At 38.7% G+C, this 22706-nt stretch overlaps 1 protein-coding gene across 3 annotated transcripts in view; it reads left to right on the top strand.

Annotated features, from left to right (window-relative positions):
• The window catches only part of ACBD6 (acyl-CoA binding domain containing 6), a 230698-nt gene that overhangs the window by 196362 nt on the left and 11630 nt on the right, over positions 1–22706 (top strand). For all 3 annotated transcript variants that reach the window (XR_009522483.1, XM_060034971.1, XM_060034980.1), the window contains one exon: positions 4548–4578. Coding sequence is in view for 2 of the 3 variants with exons in the window: in XM_060034971.1 (XP_059890954.1) it covers positions 4548–4578 (31 nt within the window). In the remaining variant the exon portion in view is untranslated. The remainder of the gene's footprint in view (positions 1–4547; positions 4579–22706) is intronic.

Genomic DNA, 22706 nt, shown 5'->3' with positions numbered 1-22706 from the left:
TATTTCTGTCTCTCTGAATTTGACTACTCTAAGCACTTCATATATAAGTGGGATGCTACAGTATTTATATTTTTGTATCTGTCTTTATTCACTACACCATTTTCTTTTGACCAGAGAGCAAAAGACCTTCTCTGCATACACACTTCTATCTCCTAGCTCCATTTTTTTAAATCCTGAGAGAAAACTCTAATTGATTTGGCTCGAGTGACTTGCTTACTTTTAGACCAGGAGGATGATGGATGCTATGATTTGCTCAGCTTGTGTTCCATGGGTACCCTAGACTCTTCCTCAATTGTCTGTGTGTACATATCTTCTCATAAAGCTCTTCCTTGTTCTTTCTATCTAAAATAGCATCCCAGGGCTTCCCTGGTGGCGCAGTGGTTGAGAATCTGCCTGCCAATGCAGGGGACACAAGTTCGTGCCTCAGTCCAGGAAGATCCCACATGCCGTGGAGCGGCTGGGGCCGTAAGCCATGGCCGCTGAGCCTGCGCGTCCAGAGCCTGTGCTCCGCAACGGGAGAGGCCACAAAAGTGAGAGGCCTGCGTACCGCAAAAAACAAAACAAAAAATAAAATAGCATCCCACATCACGCTAGACTCTATTATGCCTTTTTTTTTTCAGAGCACATATCACTACCTATTATAGAATAGATTTATTTGCTTACTACTTCACCTATCACTAGTATGTAAGATTTATAACATGAAAGACCTTCTCTGTTTTTGTCACCTCTTTGTTCCCAGTACCTAGAACAGTGCCTGGGCCATAGTAGGAGCTTAATAAACATTTTTAATTAATCAGTTGGAAGTTGGGGTGGAGATAGAGATTTAGTATTCATTGGTAAAAGTGACTAAAATAAGTTAATTATGCTTCCACCTCTCTAGTGAAGATAAACAATTACAAATAGAATGAAACTGAACTTTGAGTATATATGAACACAGTGATTAAACAAGAAAGTTATGCACAATAGCAAGAGAACGTTTCTAAAGAGGATAATTGTGGAAAATATAACCTTGCATGATGGATGCATGAGTTAGAGTCTTGAAACTGCAATAGATTAAACTCTTTCTGAAATTGCTTTCTGATGCTGGGCATTTAAGCTATAAATGTGAATGTATAAACCCATCAAATGTGTGTACCCATATACACACACACACACACTTTTACAGATTAACTCTGTAAACTAGCAAAGCAGATATGAGTCTAAAGGCATAATGGGCAGTGCAGTTCTTTCAAAACTGCCCTTGGCCATAGTGAGGCAAGGCAAGTCCATATACTCTGGAGTACAACTTCACACTGTTGTGCTGCCCCACATAATCATCTCTTCAATCCTGTTTACTGTAGCTGCCTCAGCTCTCTTCTCCTACCTGCCCTTAACCTCAAGGGCAGGGCAGGGCAAGGCAGAGAGGAGCTGGGAGCAAAGTAGAGGCTGTATTGAAAAACACAAAAAAGTAGTAGACAAAAATTATCTCTTCCTGCCTTCTTGATGCTGCTTTCCGTCTTTTACTCCCCTTAGAGTTTATTATTATCCTTATGATGTGTAATGGGCATCCCAAACATAGCCACTGTTGCACCTCAGAAGAGTCTACCCTACTCACAGGGTTCCTCAAAATTACTTCTTTCATATCTCCTCCCACCCACCCACCCCTCACCTCCAAATCCAATGAGAACTCTTATTCCCTAGTAGGAAACAGTTTAATTAAACTGTATTGCCTCAAAGTTGTTTCTCTACCCCCACCAGCTGTTATCCCTGCCAAGCTTCTCTAGGTGTTAAAAAGCCCTTAAGGCATGACTTTTTTCTTACTACCTATCTGAACCAGAAAATAAGCTCTCTGTGGCAGCTTTTTGCTTTTCTTCTTAGGAGATTAAATAGAAAGAACCACACCCAAAACCTTCTGGGAACCAACTGCCACATTCAGCTTTTAGGAAATGGGAAAGGTAGATATGGCTTGTCCAAGAGTAGTTGATTTAAATCATAATACCACCCTGTCTCAGTTATTCACAATAATGGTTAATCATTTATTCTTAATTACCAGGGGCTTAATAATGGCCATGCACATACTAAATGCATATCAACTAAACTACTAAATTCTACTTTTCACCTGTACTTAATCCTGATTATGTGTTGCTCATGTAATGTGATCACCTGCTCTCAGCTTAAGAAATATCATTGCTTAGATGGAAAGATATACCATGTTCTTGGATTGGAAGAATCAACATTGTGAAAATGACTATACTACTCAAGGCAATCTACAGATTCAATGCAATCCCAATCAAATTACCAATAGCATTTTTCACAGAACTAGAACAAAAAAGTTTTAAATTTGTACGGAAACACAAAAGACCCTGAATAGCCAAAGCAATCCTGAGAAAGAAAAACAGAGCTGGAGGAATCAGGCTCCCTGACTTCAGACTGTACTACAAAGCTACAGTAATCAAAAGAGTATGGTACTGGCATAAAAACAGAAATATAGATCAGTGGGACAGGATAGAAAGCCCAGAAATAAACCCACACAGCTGTGGTCAACTCATCTATGACAAAGGAGGAAAGAATATACAGTGGAGAAAAGACAATCTCTTCAATAAATGGTGCTGGGAAAACTGGACAGCTACATGTAAAAGAATGAAATTAAAACACTCCCTAACACCATACACAAAAATAAACTCAAGATGGATTAAAGACCTAAATGTAAGACCGGATACTATAAAACTCTTAGAGGAAAACGTAGGCAGAACACTCTTTGACATAAGCTGCAGCAATATCTTTTTGGATCCACCTCCTAGAGTAATGAAAATAAAAACAAAAATAAACAAATGGGACCTAATTAAACTTAAAAGCTTCTGCACAGCAAAGAAAGCCATAATCAAAATGAAAAGACAACTCATAGGATGGGAGAAAATATTTGCAAACAAAGCAACCGACCAAGGATTAATCTCTAAAATTTACAAACAGCTCATTCAGCTCAATATCAAAAAAAAAAAAAAACCAACCAAAAAGTGGGCAGAAGATCTAAATAGACATTTCTCTAAAGAAAGACATACAGATGGCCAAAAAGCACATGAAAAGATGCTCAACATGGCTAATCATTAGAGAAATGCAAATCAAAACTACAATGAGGAATCACCTCACACCAGTCAGAATGGCCATCATCAAAAAGTCTACAAACAATAAGTGCTGGAGAGGGTGTGGAGAAAGGGAACCCCTCCTACACTTTTGGTGGGAATGTAAACTGGTACAACCACTATGGAGAACAGTGTGGAGGTTCCTTAAAAAACTAAGAACAGAACTACCATATGACCCAGCAATCCCAGTCCTGGACATATATCTGGAGAAAACCATGGTTTGAAAGGATACATGCACCCCAGTGTTCATTGCAGCGCTGTTTACAGTAGCCAAGACGTAGAAGCAACCTAAGTGTACATCGACAGAGGAATGGATATAGAAGATGTAGTACATATATACAATAGAATATTAGCCATAAAAAATGAATGAAATAATGCCATTTGCCACAAAATGGATGGACCTAGAGATTATCATACTAAATGAAGTCAGAAAGACAAATATCATATGTTATAACTTATATGTGGAATCCAATAAAATGATACAAATGAACTTATTTACAAAACAGAACAGACTCAGAGATTTCAAAAACTTATGTTTACCGAAGGGGAGAGGCGGGGGGAGGGATAAATTAGGAGTTTGAGATTAACATAGACACATTACTATATATAAAATAGATAACCAACAAGGACCTGCTGTATAGCACAGAGAACTCTACTCAATATTCTGTAATAACCTATATGGGAAAAGAATCTGAAAAACAATAGATACAGGTATACGTATGACTGAATCACTTCGCGGTACACCTGAAACTAACAACATTGTAAATCAACTATACTCCAATATAAAATAAAAGTTAAGTTAAAAGAAATAGCATTGCTAAAAAAGACTTATCTGTGCTCTAACTAGTTTATGTAGTTAGAGTATCTTGGTTTTAAAGGAATAAAAAAATTAACTGAACAGTTGGAGTTTCCTGAGTATATGTGGGAACTTTTGACTTTAACAACTTGTAGGACTGTGTGTGATTTGAAATCACATTTCTTTATGATATTTGATATGATTGGGAAACCTAGTGTTATAAGCCTGGAATAAGTGAATCTTTGAAAAGGGATTAAAAAGCTACTAACTCTTACTGTAAATCATAGACTTCTTAGATAGGTTTTGGGAATGTGCTTAGAAAACAACACTATAATACTAGCAAGATAAGTGATATACAGAGTCCATTTTTTTGCCACTAACTGCAGGTCTGGTCATCCTGTCACTCTAACTGTAGCTGCTGCAGTGTACAAGTCACCATTCAGCATTCTCCTTTTCTCCTAGATGGAGAGTTTGGTCAAAAGTTACTGCGAGGCTCAGAGAACTGACTTCCTTTCCTGTATCTTTTAAACCTATGGAACTTCGGTATATAAGATATGTTTGCTGTAGCATATGTACCTTCATACTTTTGCAATACCTTAGGTTCTAAAATATACTGTTTGTTTCTTTTATAGGACAATGAAGGTCAAACAGCTCTACATTATGGTAAGATGCTTTTAAATTATTACTAATTATATTTGACTTTTCTCTATTTGTTTATCTCAATTTTGTCCAGCCCAACATAGTGCTTAGAAAAATGCCTAGCCACTAGCAGAAATACAGTAACTAAAAAAAAAAAAAAAAAGAAAGAAAAAAACAGATTAATAACCTGTAAAGTTGGAGATAGGTTAAAATTCTTATGGACACATTCACAGTAAATTGAGCATTTCTGTACAATCAATAGAAATGGAGGCTCCTCCAGTCTCCTTTTGAAAATTTATTATTTCATTCTTGCTACTGTCAGTGACAAGTAAGATGCTAATCACTGTCACTTAGGGGCTAGAATCTCTCCTATAAGAAATGCTTTCTTGATATAGTTGAAGTGAAGAAAAATAGATTTTATTTTTTAACTTATTTCCCCTATTAACTGATTAGCGTGGTTAACTAATCTTCACTTAAGTAATCTGTAAAACAGAGGATAATCTGTAATGGAAATAATATGGCTCTCGAAGAGCTACTGGGTAATTTCAGTGAGGTAAAAGATATTGAAGTATTTTGTAAACTGTAAAGTACCAGAAAAAGTGTTGTTACTTTTAATCTATTTGGGTGTGAATATGGTTGAATAAAAGACAGCCATCGATATTTAAACCAGAATATATCAAGAACATCTCCCAGTCAGTAAGAAAGACAATCAGGGCTTCCCTGGTGGCCCAGTGGTTAAGAACCTGCCTGCCAACACAGGGGACACGGGTTTGAGCCCTGGTCCGGGAAGATCCCACAGAGCAACTAAGCCCGTGTGCCACAACTACTGAGCCTGCGCTCTAGAGCCCACAAGCCACAGCTACTGAGCCCGTGCACCACAACTACTGAAGCCCGCGCCTAGAGTCCGTGCTCCTCAACAAGAGAAGCTACTGCAATGAGAAGCCCGCGCACCACAACGAAGAGTAGCGCCCGCTCACCACAACTAGAGAAAGCCCGTGTGCAGCAATGAAGACCCAACACAGCCAAAAATAAATAAATAAATAAATTTATAAAAAAAAGACAATCAAATGGAAAAAATAGACTCCAAAAAACAGATAGTCAGCTCACAAATGGGAAGAGCCAAATAACCGATAAACAAGATGCTCACCTTCACCAATAACTTTCAAGAACTATGAATAGTCTGACATTGTACTCTGCTTGCAGACTAACAAATTAGCTTGGTACAGTCTTATGGATGCTGGCAAAAGACACACAACTCATGGATCAGAGACAAAAGACTATTATTCACAGCACAGCAAGCAGCATGAGCTTTGTGTTTGTGTTATTTCCCCTTGAGTCCCACTGGAGCTATGAAGAAAAGCCCAGGTAGGTCCTGCACACATAGTGCATCATAGCTTAGAAATCCTAAGCTTAGGGAACTCTCGTCTTTTATAATAAGCTGCCAGAAGACCTGCTCAACCTTTGCTCTGGAGAACACATATGTTTATTGTACTGGACAATAAACAAACCTGCCTTCCACTCTGGAAAGAAACAGTACCTCTGTTGTTGAAGGCTGTTCACTATATAAACATTTTTGGAAAGATAGTCCCGAGTAAAAGCTGTCATGACCTCTGCTCACAAGGGGTGCAGAAACATGAGAGTCCCTTGGAGAATTGTCTCCCAGCGATAATCAGGGAATGCAGGTTAACACATTTAGATATAACTTCACACAGATTGGCACCATGTAAACATTTACAAAGATTAATATTAGGATGTAGAGGAACAAGAACTCTTGTACATTGCTGTTGTGAGTGTCAACTGTTGCAATCACTTTGGAGATGAATTTGGCAAAGTCTAGTGAAGTTGAAGGTACACATACCATACAATCCAGCAATTTCACTTCTAGTATATTCCCTAGAAATACTCCCCAAAATGTATATAATGAGACATAATTAAGAACATGTATTGCAGCATTACTTGCAATAGCCAAAAACTTGTTTAATTAGCCTTTATATTCCTCTGTATTCTGTACTTAAAATAGTTAATTTAAATTGCATATATATACACACAGATATGCATACATGTATATTCTGTGTTACCAAATGCCTTTGAAAGGTGTGCCATTAAAAATGTGCATATCCAGGACTCCCCTGGTGGCACGGTGCTTAAGAATCCGCTTGCCATTGCAGGGGACATGGGTTCAATCCCTGGTCTGGGAAGATCCCACATGCCACGGAGCAGCTAAGCCCGTGCTACACAACTACTGAGCCTGTGCTCTAGAGCCCATGAGCCACAGCTACTGAGCCCACGTTCTGCAACTACTGAAACCAGCACGCCTAGAGCCTGTGCTCCGCAACAAGAGAAGCCACCACAATGAGAAGCCCGCGCACCGCGACGAAGAGTAGCCCCCACTCGTCGCAACTAGAGAAAGCCCGCGTGCAGCAACAAAGACCCAAGGCAGCCAAAAAAAAAAAAAGCGTATCTATCACAGTATACAGGTAATCACTAGGCTCCTTTCTATAAACAGCCCTCCGAAGTAATTATTGTTTTCCCCAGTTTATAAATGAGGAAATCAAAACTCAAAGAAGTTAATAAACTTACCTAAGGGAGCCAGAGATTCAAACCCATATCTCTAGATTTACCAGGAAAGGAGAGAAAAACAAATGCCTTCCCCTGCCTCCTTCCACAGCACTCACATTTCTCACTCTGCAAAGGTGTTTATAGAATTCTTTCAGATAGCTCCTCTGACATCACCAAATGCTGGCTACTCTTAACTCTAATTTTCGACCCAGGAAAAAACGTTTCTCAGCTACCTCCCTAGCTGTTTGAACTTGACGTAAGTCAAACAACCACAGATAATCTGAAAGGGAAAAAAGGAAACTCTTCAACAGTGGTTGTGAGGCCCTCAGCCTAAAATTCAGGGCTGCGCCTTCTTCCTGCTGCCTGGCTTCAAGAAGCCAGGCAAACTTTTTATTTCAATATACGTGCATAAGGTCCAGAGTTCACTGCTCGGCTTAGAAAGACAACTCCGCCAATGCAACCACGTGCTGTGCTAAATCAGTTCTTACTTTCATCCCCTCATCCCTTCTTTCATCCACTCATTAGACATTTTTTAGTGCCTTCTCTGTGGCACGTTTTGTGTTTTCCTTTCATTTCTCCATCCAGAAACTGTAGAAACAGTTAAACCAGACTAAATATGCCCTTGAGAATGTAGATGAGTCACTGTGTCATCCCTAGTTAACCGTTAGGGGTGAATGCCTTTACAGAGGTGGGAATGTGTCCATTTAAGTTTGACATGTGTAAACTTCATTTCTGTGGAGCAGCAGGGTTGGGAATTTTTTTTTTTTTTGGCTGCACCGTGCGGCGTGTGGGACCTTAGTTCCCTGACCAGGGATCAAACCCACACCCCCTGCATTAGAAGCACAAAATCTTAACCACTGGACCGCCAAGGAAGTCCCTCAAAGGTCTTTCTGACTGGCTTCAAAATAAGCTGTATATTCTTTATGTACTGATATGGAAAAATCTCTAAGATATATTGTTAAGTGAAAGGAATAAGGTGCAGAGCAGTGCATATACTGTGCTGCCATGAATATATCTGTACACATTTGCTAGTAAATAGAATGATACACAAAAAGTGAATGTTGGTTGCCTAAGGGAAGAAGTGTGGAGCTAGAATACAAGCGCAGGATAAAAGTGTTTTCCTATAAACCCTTTAATGACTTCTGTATTTGGAACTGTATGCATGTATCTATTTGAAGATTCAGTTTAAATTATTTTAAATTTAAATTATTTTAAATCTAAATATCATAGGCTCTATTAGTACTATAAATACAACTTAATTATATTTCATTCATTCAACAAACATTTAATGAGCACCTACTATTTGCTGGATAAAATATACCAAACATCCTTTTCAAGGTAACAGATGTCCCCAGACATTGGGTGTCCTTCACCTCGCAGCCAATAAACAAGGACCTGATAACCATAGTGCTAGTGTGTGAGTTAACACTGTCTAATCTGGGGAAACTGTGGGCTTGTGTTTCAATGCCAGCAAACCCTGGAAATGTTGCTTCTTGAGTAATGGGAAGTTGGAACTGAGACCTGCATCCAGAGTAAACCAGCACTTTCAAAGGACTGCATCCTCAGTAGGAAAAAAAAGTTAGATTAGATTAGAAAAAGGTGACCCACTAGTGTAAGGAAGGAAAACAAGCTTATCTGCCACAGACCAGAATCTGGGTGGAAGAAAAGCCCCACCTCATGCAAGTTTGGGGTTTAAACTTATACTCTGTTTCAGAAATTCTCAAGTTGAGAAAGTAACATAAGTGTACTAGGCTGGTTACCCCTAAAGGAACTGGCAGAAGCAAATGCTAAACTTCTCTTGAGAGACACATCCTCAACCAATGCAGCACAAAATTCCTACAGAAAGAAGTTCTGCTGAAAATGAGCTCACAATCCGGAATTACAGATTACATCTGAGTGAATGTCAGCAGACATAGTAAACCACAGGATTAGACTTTAAGGAATTTAAGTAAAACTATTGGATAGAAATTATCAGAAAAAGATTGTATAAAATCAAGGAATCAAGAACACAGAAACAAGACACTCCAAAAAAGAATAAGCAGATTTGAAAGAGAATCAAATAGAATTTCAGTAAGTGAAAAAATATAGAAATCTTACAATACGAATAGGTTGAAGTGCAGAATTGGCACCCAAAAAAAAAAGCAAATTATGGTGAACTGAAAGGTAGTTCTAAAAGGCAGTACAGAAAGATAATGAACTGGAATTGTAAAAAGAGACACTGAGTGTAAAATGATGAATCTCACGAACATACTGTTTTGTATCTGGCATCCTGAACTCAGTATGTACTATATGCTTCCATTTATATGAAGATCAAAAACAGGAAAAACTCATCTCCAGCATTAGCAGACAGGATAATGGTCACCTTGGGGAACTGGGTAGGTGGCATTTGGAAGGGATTAACAGGGCAGGGGTGCTTCTGAGATTCTAATGATGAGCTGATTCTTGATCTGTGTGCTAGTTACATGGATAAATTTATCTTAAGAAAGTTTATGTTTATTGTTTTGGAACTCTTCTGTATGTATTTTATACTCTAATAAAGTTTACACACATACAAAAAAAATATCCAGACCTAGGCAGATATAAGATGGTGGTGTTACTGTTTTCATATATAAAATCTCTTAACCTTTCCAACAAATGTCTGAGCTAGGCCTTGTTTTCCTACATTTGCAGATGAAAAACTGAAGTCCAGATAGGTGAAGTGACCTTGACAGGGTAACACAAGCTGTAGGTGGCAGAGCCAAGACACTTGTCCAGATCTTCTGATTCCACTTCCAGTCGTCTTTTCATAACTCTGTAAATAATTACAGTCCTAGTATCCTTTTAAAGCACACATTATTTTGTGGAAGATAGTCTTTTATAGAAATAAATGAAAGTCTTTTATCATTGGTCACCTTGGTCAGTGGGTCAGGCTATTTTTCAAAACTGTACTTGTGAGTAAACACGTATATACGTGTCCATTTGTGCACCTGCATATTCCTATTTCTGTTCACTGAGAGTTTAGACAATCATAAAAATTATCCCTGATTCAGGAATCCTGCCCAAAATTGATCTAGTAAAATGATTTCTATTTCTATCTGTCTCTCAGATTATATTATTCATTGTAGAAAGAACAAAACAAATACCATATATGTTATAATCAAGATAATTAAACATTCCAGTAATATCATTAGTTAGAGGTTTTGGCATTACAAATATATAAAACTAAAATATTCTGACAACTCAGGAATGTTTTGTGAAATTAATACTTTAATGATCACTTTTAGGTGTGATTAATTTTTAATTTAGATTTTCTTACTAGGTCACTAGACTTTTGCCCGATTTTAAGGTTGTCAAAACAGAGCTTAGCATGTAACAATAATAATAATTGCCATTTATTAAGCACCTACTATATGCCAGGGAATCTGCTGGGCATATTTTATCCATTTAGTCATTTAATGTTATTTAATCTTTTTATTTAATAGGCACGCAATAGCTATTTGTTGATTTTATTTTATTTTAGGACCCTTAATCTATTCTTGGAACTTTCATAACACTATAAATATAGTTAAATCCAGTGATTGCAGACAATGTTGGGGATGTCTTGGGGGCTTAGCTATTATTTTTTATGAATTACAGTTTGGCTTGACAGCTGTCCTTGTGTTGACAGCTCTTCTGATTATAGCAGTTGTCAAACTCCATCCTTAAGCAGGTTGTAAATCCTGCCTTCTTCCGATTAAAACTGGGTCAGAGCCAATGGCAGGTTAACTAGAGGCCAGTGTTCTACTACTGTATGTCCTTACTAGTTCGCTCTACATGCGCTTTGCGTAGCAGCGTACTAAAACCTTCATTCGCCTCTGTTTTACTTTGGTGTTTCTGAATCTTCAGATATTGGTCCTCCCGTTGTTTTGTGATTTAAACATGGTCCCTGCTGAAGAGTATATTAGTGTAAGTGTGGGCTTCCTTGTAAATGGCCTGTTAGCCCTCCCCTCCTCCCCCTCCACTGGGAATACTAACATCATTGCATCTGTGTCTCCCAGGGGAAATCAGGGCTTTTCCTTGCACGTGCAGTCATGTGATTTCAGAGTGGGCAGGCTTTGTATCCTCATGAGCCCTTGGTCTTCCACGTAAAGCACCATCTGTTCTGTTCCTTGCACGCTGTTACAGGGCAGTGGGAGGAGGCATTAGAGTGAAAATAAATAAAATAAAAAAAGAAAGAAATTCATCATCAAAACCCTGAGGATTAATGGAGTCAGAAGGCTCACTGCTCTGAATGAAAATTCATCTTCACCTGTGCCAGTGTCAGGGCTGCATCTATGGCACTTGACAAATAGAGGTTCCCAGGGTACCGTAAATTCAGCAACTGTTCTAATCCCTGTAGGCTTGCTCAGGCTTTTCCGAGATGGGCTTATGACTGTTTTTGTATTTCCCAGCACATTGTGGGCACCAGTATCCCCTCATTAATTTGGTAAAATGTTAGCACCCTTTCCTTCTCATCCCTCTGTCATCTTCTTTGTCTTTGTCCATTTTGAGGGGGAGGGCAGCTCATACATTTCTGAAAGAGGACTGCCTTGTGAACTGTGCTTCACTGAAGATGCCAAAGGCAGAGAAATCAATTAACTAATGAATTTTGAGCAAATACTAATCCCTAATACTGTGTTAGATGAAGAAGAGAATATAGAAAAGAATATAATCAAGTAGCTCACCATCTAATTGGGAGCACAGAGCATATATTTTCAAAAACTGTCTGTTGGGCACCTATACCTGCCATAGGCTCTATGCTAAACATAAACATAATTGATACCTATCAACAGTGACTCTCCAAGAGGTACTACAAATGCCCTCCTCATACTGGGGTAAGATTCACCTGTGTGCTTTCCCCTTGTCCTTTAAATCAGTCTTTCTCTTCCCGTCTTTTTTTTTCTACTACAACTTCCTGATTGCTTATGCTCTCATATCAGTCTGTCTTTGCATAAACCCAGGCATTTGTTAATAAAACTCCTTTCCTTGTGGGTACCATATCCCTTACTCTGAGATACTATTTTGCAACCCCTTAAATTCCAAATTTAAATCTCACTTTATAGTTACAGTTGAGCTAAAATTTCATTTACATTTGTTAGGTTAGGGGATTGTTATACAGCCCAGTTAAGCCTTTTCTCAGCTGGTTGGCGGTAGTCCTCTACATGTGAAACTTAAAAATTTAAGCTCCATTCCTGGGTTAGTACTCATAGATTATACCATATCTCACTACTGGAAAAGTCACATCATCATACAGATTGTATGAAATTAATGCCCCTTTGTCTGAGATGGCCAGCTTAGTGTCTTCAGCCGTAATACACAGCTACTTAGCCTGATCTTCATGCTTAGCAGTCTCAAGTGTTGGGTTAGATTTGAGCTAAAGTGTGATCTGACAGACCATGGTAGTTGTTACCGTGTATCACAGATTTATACACTGGGAAATTTATTCCTCTGATACTGCTTTAAAAGTTCCAATTTTATGGTACAGCCACTATAGAGAACATTATGGAGGTTCCTTAAAAAACTACAAATAGAACTACCATATGACCCAGCATTCCCACTACTGGGCATATACCCTGAGAAAACCATAATTCAAAAAGAGTCATGGGGGCTTCCCTGGTGGCACAGTGGTTGAGAGTCCGCCTGCCGATGCAGGGGACATGGGTTCATGCCCCAGTCTGGGAAGATCCCACATGCCGCGGAGCAGCTAGGCCCGTGAGCCATGGCTGCTGAGCCTGCACATCTGGAGCCTATGCTCCGCAAGGGGAGAGGCCACAACAGTGATAGGCCCATGTACCGCAAAAAAAAAAAGAGTCATGTACCAAAATGTTCATTGCAGCTCTATTTACAACAGCCAGAAGATGGAAACAACCTAAGTGTCCATCATCGGATGAATGGATAAAGAAGATGTGGCACATATATACAATGGAATATTACTCAGCCATAAAAAGAAACGAAATTGAGTTATTTGTAGTGAGGTGTATGGACCTAGAGTCTGTCATACAGAGTGAAGTAAGTCAGAAAGAGAAAGACAAATACCATATGCTAACACATATATATATGGAATCTAAGAAAAAATAAAAATGTCATGAAGAACCTGGGGTAAGACAAGAATAAAGACACAGTACTACTAGAGCAGGGACTTGAGGATATGGGGAGGGGGGAAGGGTAAGCTGTGACAAAGTGAGAGAGTGGCATGGACATATATACACTACCAAACATAAAATAGATAGCTAGTGGGAAGCAGCCGCATGGCACAGGGAGATCAACTCGGTGCTTTGTGACCACCTAGAGGGGTGGGATAGGGAGGGTGGGAGGGAGGGAGATGCAAGAGGGAAGAGATATGGGAACATATGTGTATGTATAACTGATTCACTTTGTTGTAGAGCAGAAACTAACACACCATTGTGAAGCAATTATACTCCAATAAAGATGTTAAAAAAAAAAGTTCCAATTTTAAAACCTAACCAAGTGTTTCTCATAACAAGTTGAGACTGACAGCTGTGGCAAAAATGTTAAATGATTATTCCTTAAAATATAAATGTCACGTAGCTAGTTTTAGGCAGGATAAATATCCTCTATTCACAGCTACTTGATATTGGCAATGTGTCTTTAACTTTGTTATGTTTTCTAAGAGACTGTCTTCCATTGGAATCTAACTTGAGACTGTCTTCCACTGGACTCTAACTTGGTGTACAGTGATTCATGGTAAAACCTTTCAAAAATGTAAAATAAAAATGTTCATTATTTGGGGAGATGATTTTAAACTCTCAGAGGGATGTTATAATCCTAAACACTCTATTGGTAAATATATCCTGTCTCTGCCTTCCTTCCTATCTAAAGCATACCCCAAAACATGATCTCAGTCCATTAACACCTGTCCCAGGATTAGAATAGGCAAATTTGCCTTTCTGTACCTTTTTCTCCTACTCTCTATTCACTTATTCAAATATTAATTTAACATTTATAATTCTAGTAGCCTTCTAAGAAATCCCACTAAAGGCAGAGAGATAGGGTTGCCAGATGGTCTGATTTTAGCTCAGAAAAATTTCTGCCTTCCACCACTGTTCCCTTAGAACCACCTCTGAGTCTGTGCTATTATAAATTAGAGTTTGGTACCTCAGTCTGTCAGGATGGATAATATAAAGAATCACCAAAGCTGTCACAAATTTGTAACTTATCACAACCTGGTTTTGGCTCTTGGCTCTATGCCCACTTCACAGCACATAGCCAGGGAGCCCTGAGCTGAAAGCACCCACCAGGGGAGAGAAGACAGGTGAGGGAGCCATAGAAAGCAGCTCTTTTATCTTTACATGAGTACCAACAAAGTGCAAGAGAAGAAACGTCACTACTAAATCATTTAAGACCAAACTCCCGGAGAGTTCTGCTTCCACTTAAGACAGAGAAAACTGCGACAGAACATTGCTCCCACACTAACACGAAGAAAATGCTAGATAGTCTACAAAATCGTAACTTTTCTTAAACCCATCAGATAGTAGAAGTTGCGTGTCAGCAAAGTAAACCGAATTCCAAAGAATGACAAGCCCCTATAAGATACAACAACTGTTTCACCTTTGATAGAGCACCCAAGGAATAGGCAGCCACCATAAAAGCAGATAAGAAGAAAACAGCTAAAATTAACAAATTCTTAAGGTGACATTTTAGAATAACTGGGAGCCTCAGTTATGACATTTTAGAATAACTGGGAGCCTCAGACCCAAGAAGATTTTTCACATGTACTTTTTTTCATTAACTGGGTGCTGTAAGACAAATGGAGAACAGAGAGATCCCTCCTCAGTGGCACACAGGCGTGAAATCCTGCCACTTCCCTAGACCCTTATTTCATACAAAGAAAAATCCTTAAGCCACTGGGGGAAAAGCAGAAAGCTCTTCTATTCTCTCTTCCTGTTCCTGGGCCTAGGCAGATATCCACTGCCTTTGGAGGAGGAGTGAAAGCAAACCCTGTCTACCACTGTGGCAAGACAGGGAACCCCTGGGCTCCAGATCCTTTGCTGACACAAAGCAGAGATCTCTTGCCCCTGGGGGCTGGACAGGGAGTTCCCACTCAAGACATGTTTTCTTTCACACAAGGCAGAATTTGGCTGACATTTGCGGGGGCAGGGAGGATGCAAGAACACTGAGAAATTGCCACCCCTGAGGGCCTAAGACTGAGACTAGACTAAAAGGTCAAAGAACTCTATCCTACTCTCACCATGAGCCTCACTCTGAGTAATAAGCAGTAGCAGTCTTATCGATGGATGAGGAGAAAAAGTACAGAGAGAGATTCCCTCTGTGGTAGATGTGCAGAGACTACTGAAAGCTGAGGGTGGAGTGAGAATTCTAAAAAAAAAAAACACCCTCAGGCACCCAGGCCTCACACTAAGCATAAGGTAGCAGCAGCCCACAGCTGGAGGAATGTAAGTGTGTGATGCGCTGAGGTTATACATAGTAACAACAAAACCAAACCCGGTTCAACGGCTGACTAGATTGACTCAACACCCATACTGATGGCATGACAGAAGAAAAGGCATGACCATTTCTGGGTGTAAATAGTATTATTTACTTCAGCCTCCTCTGTCCTCCTACACACAATGTTCTGCATTCAAGAAAGCACGGAAAAAACAGCCCTTTTCAAGCAATAAATGAGTAATTGATAGAGCAAGTAGATAAAAATTCAGCAAGGATTTGAAAGACTTGAACCATACTATCAACCAACTTGACCTAATTGACATTTATAGAACATTACACTTAATATACACAATATACATTGTTTCAAGTACACATGGAACATTTACCAAGACAGACCATATTCTAGGCCATAAAACTAACCTTAACAAGCATAAAAAATCATACAAAGTTTGCTCTGTGACCACCACAGAATTAAATTAGAAATTAATAACAGACACATATCTGGAAAATCCCTAATTGTATGAAACTTCAACACACTTCTAAATAACTCATAGGTCAAAGAAGAAATTCCAAGAGAAATAAGAAAATATTTTGAATTGAATGAAATGAAAACATGCCACCAAAAGTTGTGAGATGCAGCTAGAACAGTGCTTAGAGGAAAATTGGATCTTTTATTAAAAAAGAAAGGTCTCAAATCAATGATCTAAGACTCTACCTTAAAAATTTTTTGAAAAAGAAAAGCAAAGTAAGCTCAAGATAAGCATTGTAATAAAAATAAAGGTCAGAGCAGAAATCATTGAAATAGAAAACCAAAAATCAATGAAACCATTGAAAACCTTTAAAAAGGTCAATAAAACTGATAGACCTCTAGCCAGACCAATTTAGAAGAGGAAAAACAAATTAATTTCAGAAATGAAAAGGAGTCATCAACACAGATCCTACAGGTATTATGAAGCAAATAAGGGAACATTATTAACAGCTTTTTACCAATAAATTAGATAACTTAGAGTAAATGGACACACTTCCTAAAGACACAAACTAACAACGTTCTCTCAAAAAGAAATAGAGAACCTAGATAGCCATATATCTATTGAAGAGATTGAGAATTGTTACTGAAAACTTTCCCACAGCAAAATCTCCAGGCCCTGATTGCTTCACTGTGAATTCTACTAAATATTTAAGGAAGAAATAATACCGGTTCTACATACAAACTCTTCCAGAAAATAAGAGGAGGGAACACTGCCAAACTAATTCTGTGAGACTAACATTACCCTAATACCAAAACCAGAAGAAGACCCTAGAGGAAAAGAAAGCTACAGGCTGATATGTCTCATGAATATAGATGCAAAAAATCTTTAATACAATGTTAGCAAATTGAACATAGCAATATACAAAAAGGGTAATTATAACCAAATGTGTTTATCCCAGGAATCTAAGGTTGGTTCAGCAGCTGAAAATCATTGTATTTCACCATATCAGACAAATCAAAACCAAAAATAAAACATATGATCATCTCCATATATGTAGAAAAAGCCACTGAAAAATTCAACCTCCTTCATGATTTGGAAAAAACAGAAAACAAAAACAGGACAACAACAACAAAAAATAAAAGACAGAGCAAAATAGGAATAGAGGGAACTTCTTCAGCCTGAAGAAATCAATAGCTAACATCATCCTTAATGGTAAAATGCTGAATGCTTTCCTTCTGACTGGGAACAAGGCAGAGATGTCCACTCTCTCCACTTTGATTCAACATTGTACTGCAAGTTCTAGCTAGTGCATTAAGGCAATGGAAGGGTCCCAGCACCCTTTACTGCCTTCCTGGAGAGACTTACGCCATGATATTTATATCCAGTATTTACGTTGGTCTGTTTCTGGGCTCTCTATTCTATTTCATTGATCTGTTTTTCTGTTCTTTTGTCAATACCATACTGTCTTAATTATTATAGCATTATCATAAGTCTTGAAGTCAGACAGTGTCTGTCTTCCAGCTTTGTTCTTCTCCTTCAATATTGTGTTGGCTCTTCTGGATCTTTTGCCTCTCCATATAAACTGTACAGTTTGTTGTTATCCACAGCCTGACTTGCTGGGATTTTGGTTGGAAAGAACTGACATCTTGACAGTACTGAATCTTCCTATCCACGAATGTGGAATATCTCTCCATTTATTTAGTTTGTTGATTTTGTTCTGAGCTTTATAATTTTTCTCATATAGATCTTGGCAAATATCATGTTAGGTTTATACCTCAGTATTTCATTTTGGGGGTGCTAATGTAAATGGTATTATGTTTTTAATTTCAAATTCCACTTGTCCATTGCTGGAAAGCAATTGACTTTTGTACATTAACATTATATTCTGCAACATTGCTATAATTGCTTATTTGTTCCAGGAGGTTTTTTTGTCAGTTCTTTTGGATTTTCCACATGGACTATCATGTCATCTGCAAACAAAGACAGTTTTATTTCTTCTTCCCTAATCTGTATATCTTTTATTTCCTTTTCATGTCTTATTGCATGATTTGAAACTAGAACTTCCAGTACAGTGTTCAAAAGGAGTGGTGAGAACAGATATCCTTGCCTTATACCCGATCTTAGTGTGAAAGCTTTGAGTTTCTCACCAGTAAGTATGATTTTAGCTATAGGCTTTTTGTAGATGTTCTTTATCACATTGAGGAAGTTCCCGAGGAGTGACGTCAGCAACATAGTGGAGTGAAAAGCTACCTTTGTCTCTCCCTTTCAATCTGCAACCAGTAAAACATTCATAACTCAACAAAGGTGCCTCTGGCCAACACACCAGGATGCTAGAGAATTCCACACATCTGTACATCTAAAGGTCAGTGGACTGGAACACATATAGGAGGCAGAACCAAGGAAACAGCGGAGGTGGTACCTGTAGTCCTGGCCTTCCCACCACAGCAGCTGAGCCCACAGCCCCAGAGAACCCAGTAGCAGCCGGGGAGGCAGTGCACACGACTCCAGCTACACAACACCTGTGGCCACAGGCAACTGGGCAACAGCAGTAGTGGGGCCTCGGACCCCATCCCTCCAGCCACTGATGTGCCCACCACTCCAGCCGCCTGCCCCCTCCCCCCCGAATCTGCAGCGGCAGAGCCCACTAACTTTATAATACCAGACACGGAAGAGGTGCCCTCACAACTCCTGCTTCCCCCCTTCCCTTCCTCTCCCCCTGCAGTGGCAGAGCCTGTGACTCAGGGGATCCCAGACACAAGGGAGAGCCCACCATCTTGGTACACCAGGTGGTGATGCCAATAACACTGGCAGAAGCAAGGCACCAGTGACCCCAGAGATGCAAGAACTGATAATGTGGGCAGGGGGCCACATGTTATGGGCAGTACAGGGTAGAAAGTGCTAACTCTCAAATGTAACAAGAGGCAGCTCAGGTAAGAGAAACCAAAAACTTATGCTATAGTGCCACCTACTGGAAAACAGAAAGCCTCTGATTTCTGACCTGTTGCTACTTCAGATGTGCTGGCAGAGGAACAACTCATCAAACACCATGAAGAACTAGAGTAACACTACCACAGAAAGAAAATGATAATTCTCCAGAAACCAAACTTAAAGTCATGGAATATTGCGATCTAACTGATAGAGAATTCAAAATAGTGAACATGAAGAAACTCAGCAAACAACAAGAAAATTCAGAAAGGCAGTTCAGTGAGCTCAGGAATAAAATGAACAGAAGTAATACTTTGCCAAAGAGATTTAAACTCTAAAAAAAGAACCAAACAAGTTTTGGAGCTGAAGAACTCAATAAATGACATAAAGAATGCATTAGAAAGCATTGAAAGGGGACTTCCCTGGTGATCCAGTGGTTGAGAGTCCGCCTTCCAATGCAGGGGATGCGGCTTCAATCCCTGGTCCAGGAACTAAGATCCCACATGCCGCAGGTCATCTAAGCCCACACACCACAACTAAAGAGCCTGCATGCCGCAGCTACAGAGCCCACGTACTGTGGAGCCTGTGCACCACAACTACAGAGCCCACATGCTCTGGAGCCTGCGCCACAACTAGAGAGCCCACATGCCACAACTAGAGAGAAGCCTGCAAACCGCAACGAAGAGCCCATGTGCCGCAGCTAAGACCCAATGCAGCCAAAAGTAAATAAATGTTTTTAAAAAAAAAAAAAAAACATTGGAAACAGAGCAGACCACATAGAAGAGAGAATTAGAGAGCTCAAAGATAGAAATTTAAAATTTATACAAGTAGAAGGAAGAGAAATAGCATTTAAAATTGAGGAAATTCTGCAAGACCTATCTCACTCTTTCAGGAGGGGCACCATTAGGATAATAGGTATCCCAGCAGGGCAATAGGAGAAGGGAGAAGAAAGTTTATTTAAAGAAATAGCTGAGAACTTCTCAAACTGAGGAAGTTCCCCTCAATTTCTAGTTAACTGAGAGGTTTTTTTTAATCACAAATGAGTGTTAGATTTTGTCAAGTTATTTTTCTGCATCTGTTGATATGATCATGTGATTTTATTTTTTTGCCTATTGATACGATGAATTACATTAATTGATTTTCAAGTGTTGAACCAGCCTTGCCCACCTGGGATAAATCCCACTTGGCTGTGGTATATAATTCTTTTTATTCATTGTTGAGTTCAATTTGCTAATATTTTGTTGAGGGTTTTGCGTTTATGTCCACGAGAGATATCAGTCTGTAGTTTTTTTTCCGTTTCTTATAATGTTTTTGTCTGTTTTTTGTTATTAGAGTAATGGTGGCCTCATAGAATGATTTAGGAAATATTCTCTCTACTTCTGCCTTCTGAAAGAGATTGTAGAGATCTGGTATAATTTCTTCTTTAAATGTTTAGTAGAATTCACCAGTGAACCCACCTAGGCCTGGTACATTCTAGTTTGGAAGGTTATTAATCATTTATTCGATTTCTTTACTAGTTACAGGCCTATTCAGAATGTATATTTTTTCTTGTGTGAATTTTGGCAAATTGTGTCTTTCAAGGAATTGGTCCATCTCATATAGATTATCATATTTGTAGGCATAGAAATGTTTGTCGTATTCCTTTTTATCCTTTTAATGTCTATTGGACCTGTAGTAATGTCCCCTCTTTCATTTCTGATATTAGTAATTTGTGTCCTCTCTTTTCTTATTTAACTTGGCTGGAAGCTTATTGATCTTATTGATCTTTTCAAAGAACTACCTTTTGATTTTATTGATTTTCTCTATTGATTTCCTGTTTTCAAGTTCATTGATTTCTGTTGTAATTCTTTTTTTTTTCTTTTTTCTTCTGCTTACTTTGGATTTAATTTGCTCTTCTTTTTCCAGTTTCCTAAGGTGGGAACTTAGATTATTGATTTTATATCTTTCTTCTTTTCTAATACATGCATTCAATGCTATAAATTTCCTTCTAAGCACTGCTTTTGATGCATCCCATAAATTTTGATAAGTTGTGTTTTCATTTTCATTTAGTTCAAAATAATTTAATTTCTTTATTTTTTTCTTTGACCAATGTATTATTACTTACTACAAACTTACTATAAAGATACAGAAACCAAAATAGTGTGATATTGGTGTAGGGTAAGGTATATAGATCAATGAAACAAGATAAATAACCTAGAAATAGACCAAACCACACATGGGTAATTGATTTTTGATAGAAGTGCCAAGGTAAGTCAATGGAGGAAAGGATACTCTATTTAACAAATGGTGCTGTCACAGTTGGACATACACATACATACTGGGGGGAAGAAAAGCCTCAACCCTTTTCTCATACCCTCCACAAAAATTATCTTGAAATGGATCCGAGACCTATACATAAGAGCTAAAAAATAAAGAACTAGAAGAAAATGTGCAAGAAAATCTTTGTGATCTTGAGATAGACAAAGACTTCTTATATAGGAGATAAAAAGCACAAAACAAAAAAGAAAAAAAATAAATTGGACTTCATTCAAAATTTTAAAATTTTACCCTTCAAAAGATTCTTTTGGGCTTCCCTGGTGGCGCAGTGGTTGAGAGTCCGCCTGCCAATGCAGGGGACACGGGTTCGTGCCCCAGTCCGGGAAGATCCCACATGCCACGGAGCAGCTAGGCCTGTGAGCCATGGCCACTGAGCCTGCGCTTCGCAATGGGAGGGGACACAACAGTGAGAGGCCCGCATACCACAAAAAAAAAAAAAAAGATACTGTTAATAAAAAGACGAGACACAGTGGGAAAAAATATTTATAAAACATATTTGGAAAAAAACTTATATCCAACAATATATAAAGAGTAATTGTAACTTTATTAAAAAGACACCCCAATTAATAAGTGGACAAAAGATTTGGATAACTCACCAAAGGTAGATGACTGGCAAATAAGTACGTAAAAAGATGTTCATCAGTAGACATTAGGGAAATGTAAATTAAAAACCACAATAAGAAGACCTGACTATACTATATAGTACCTATACTATACGTACTAGAGACATGACTAGAATGGCTAAAAAGAATTTTAATGATAATAACAAGTGCTGACAAGGATACAGAGCAAGTAGAATTCATACATACTGGTGGGAATACAAAGTTTGGAAGTTTGGTAGTTTCTTATTCAAGTTTAATGTTCACTTGCCATGTGACTCAGCAGTCCCACTCTAGATATTTACCCAAAAGATGTGAAAACATAAAAGATCCATACAAAGACATGTATCCAGTTGTTCATAGGATCTTATTCCTAATGGCCAAAAACTGGACACAAGCCAGATGCCTACATACTTTTATACAATGGAATACTAACTACTCAGCAACAAAAGGGAAAGAACTACTCATACCTGCAGCAACATGGATGGATCTCAAAAGCATCATGCTCAATGAAAGAAGCCAGACACAGAAGACTATAGGCTGTATGATTTCCATTTCTGGAAAAGGCAAAACCTAAGGACAGAAATCAGATCAGTGGTTGCCAGGGGCAATGGGTGGGGGTAAGAGGATTGGCTGCAGAGAGGCCAGGAGGAACTTCTGGGGGTTATGGACATGTCTTATGTCTCTATTGTAATGGTAGCTACACAAGTAGACACATTTGCCAGAATTCAAATTTTTAAGAAGAATGAATATTACTTCAATTTTTTAAAAAAAGAAGAAAAACCAGGGAATCTTGCTCTGTATGTTAACTGGCACAATCCAAAGTGGATGAAGAATCTGGGACGGACAAGATGGCGGAGTAGAAGGAGCTCACCTCTTC

This window comes from Delphinus delphis, chromosome 1, assembly GCF_949987515.2.
Source record: "Delphinus delphis chromosome 1, mDelDel1.2, whole genome shotgun sequence".
Lineage (NCBI taxonomy): Eukaryota > Metazoa > Chordata > Mammalia > Artiodactyla > Delphinidae > Delphinus > Delphinus delphis.
The sequence above is the reverse complement of the archived record's forward strand: the minus strand, read 5'-3'. Positions and strand labels throughout refer to the sequence as shown.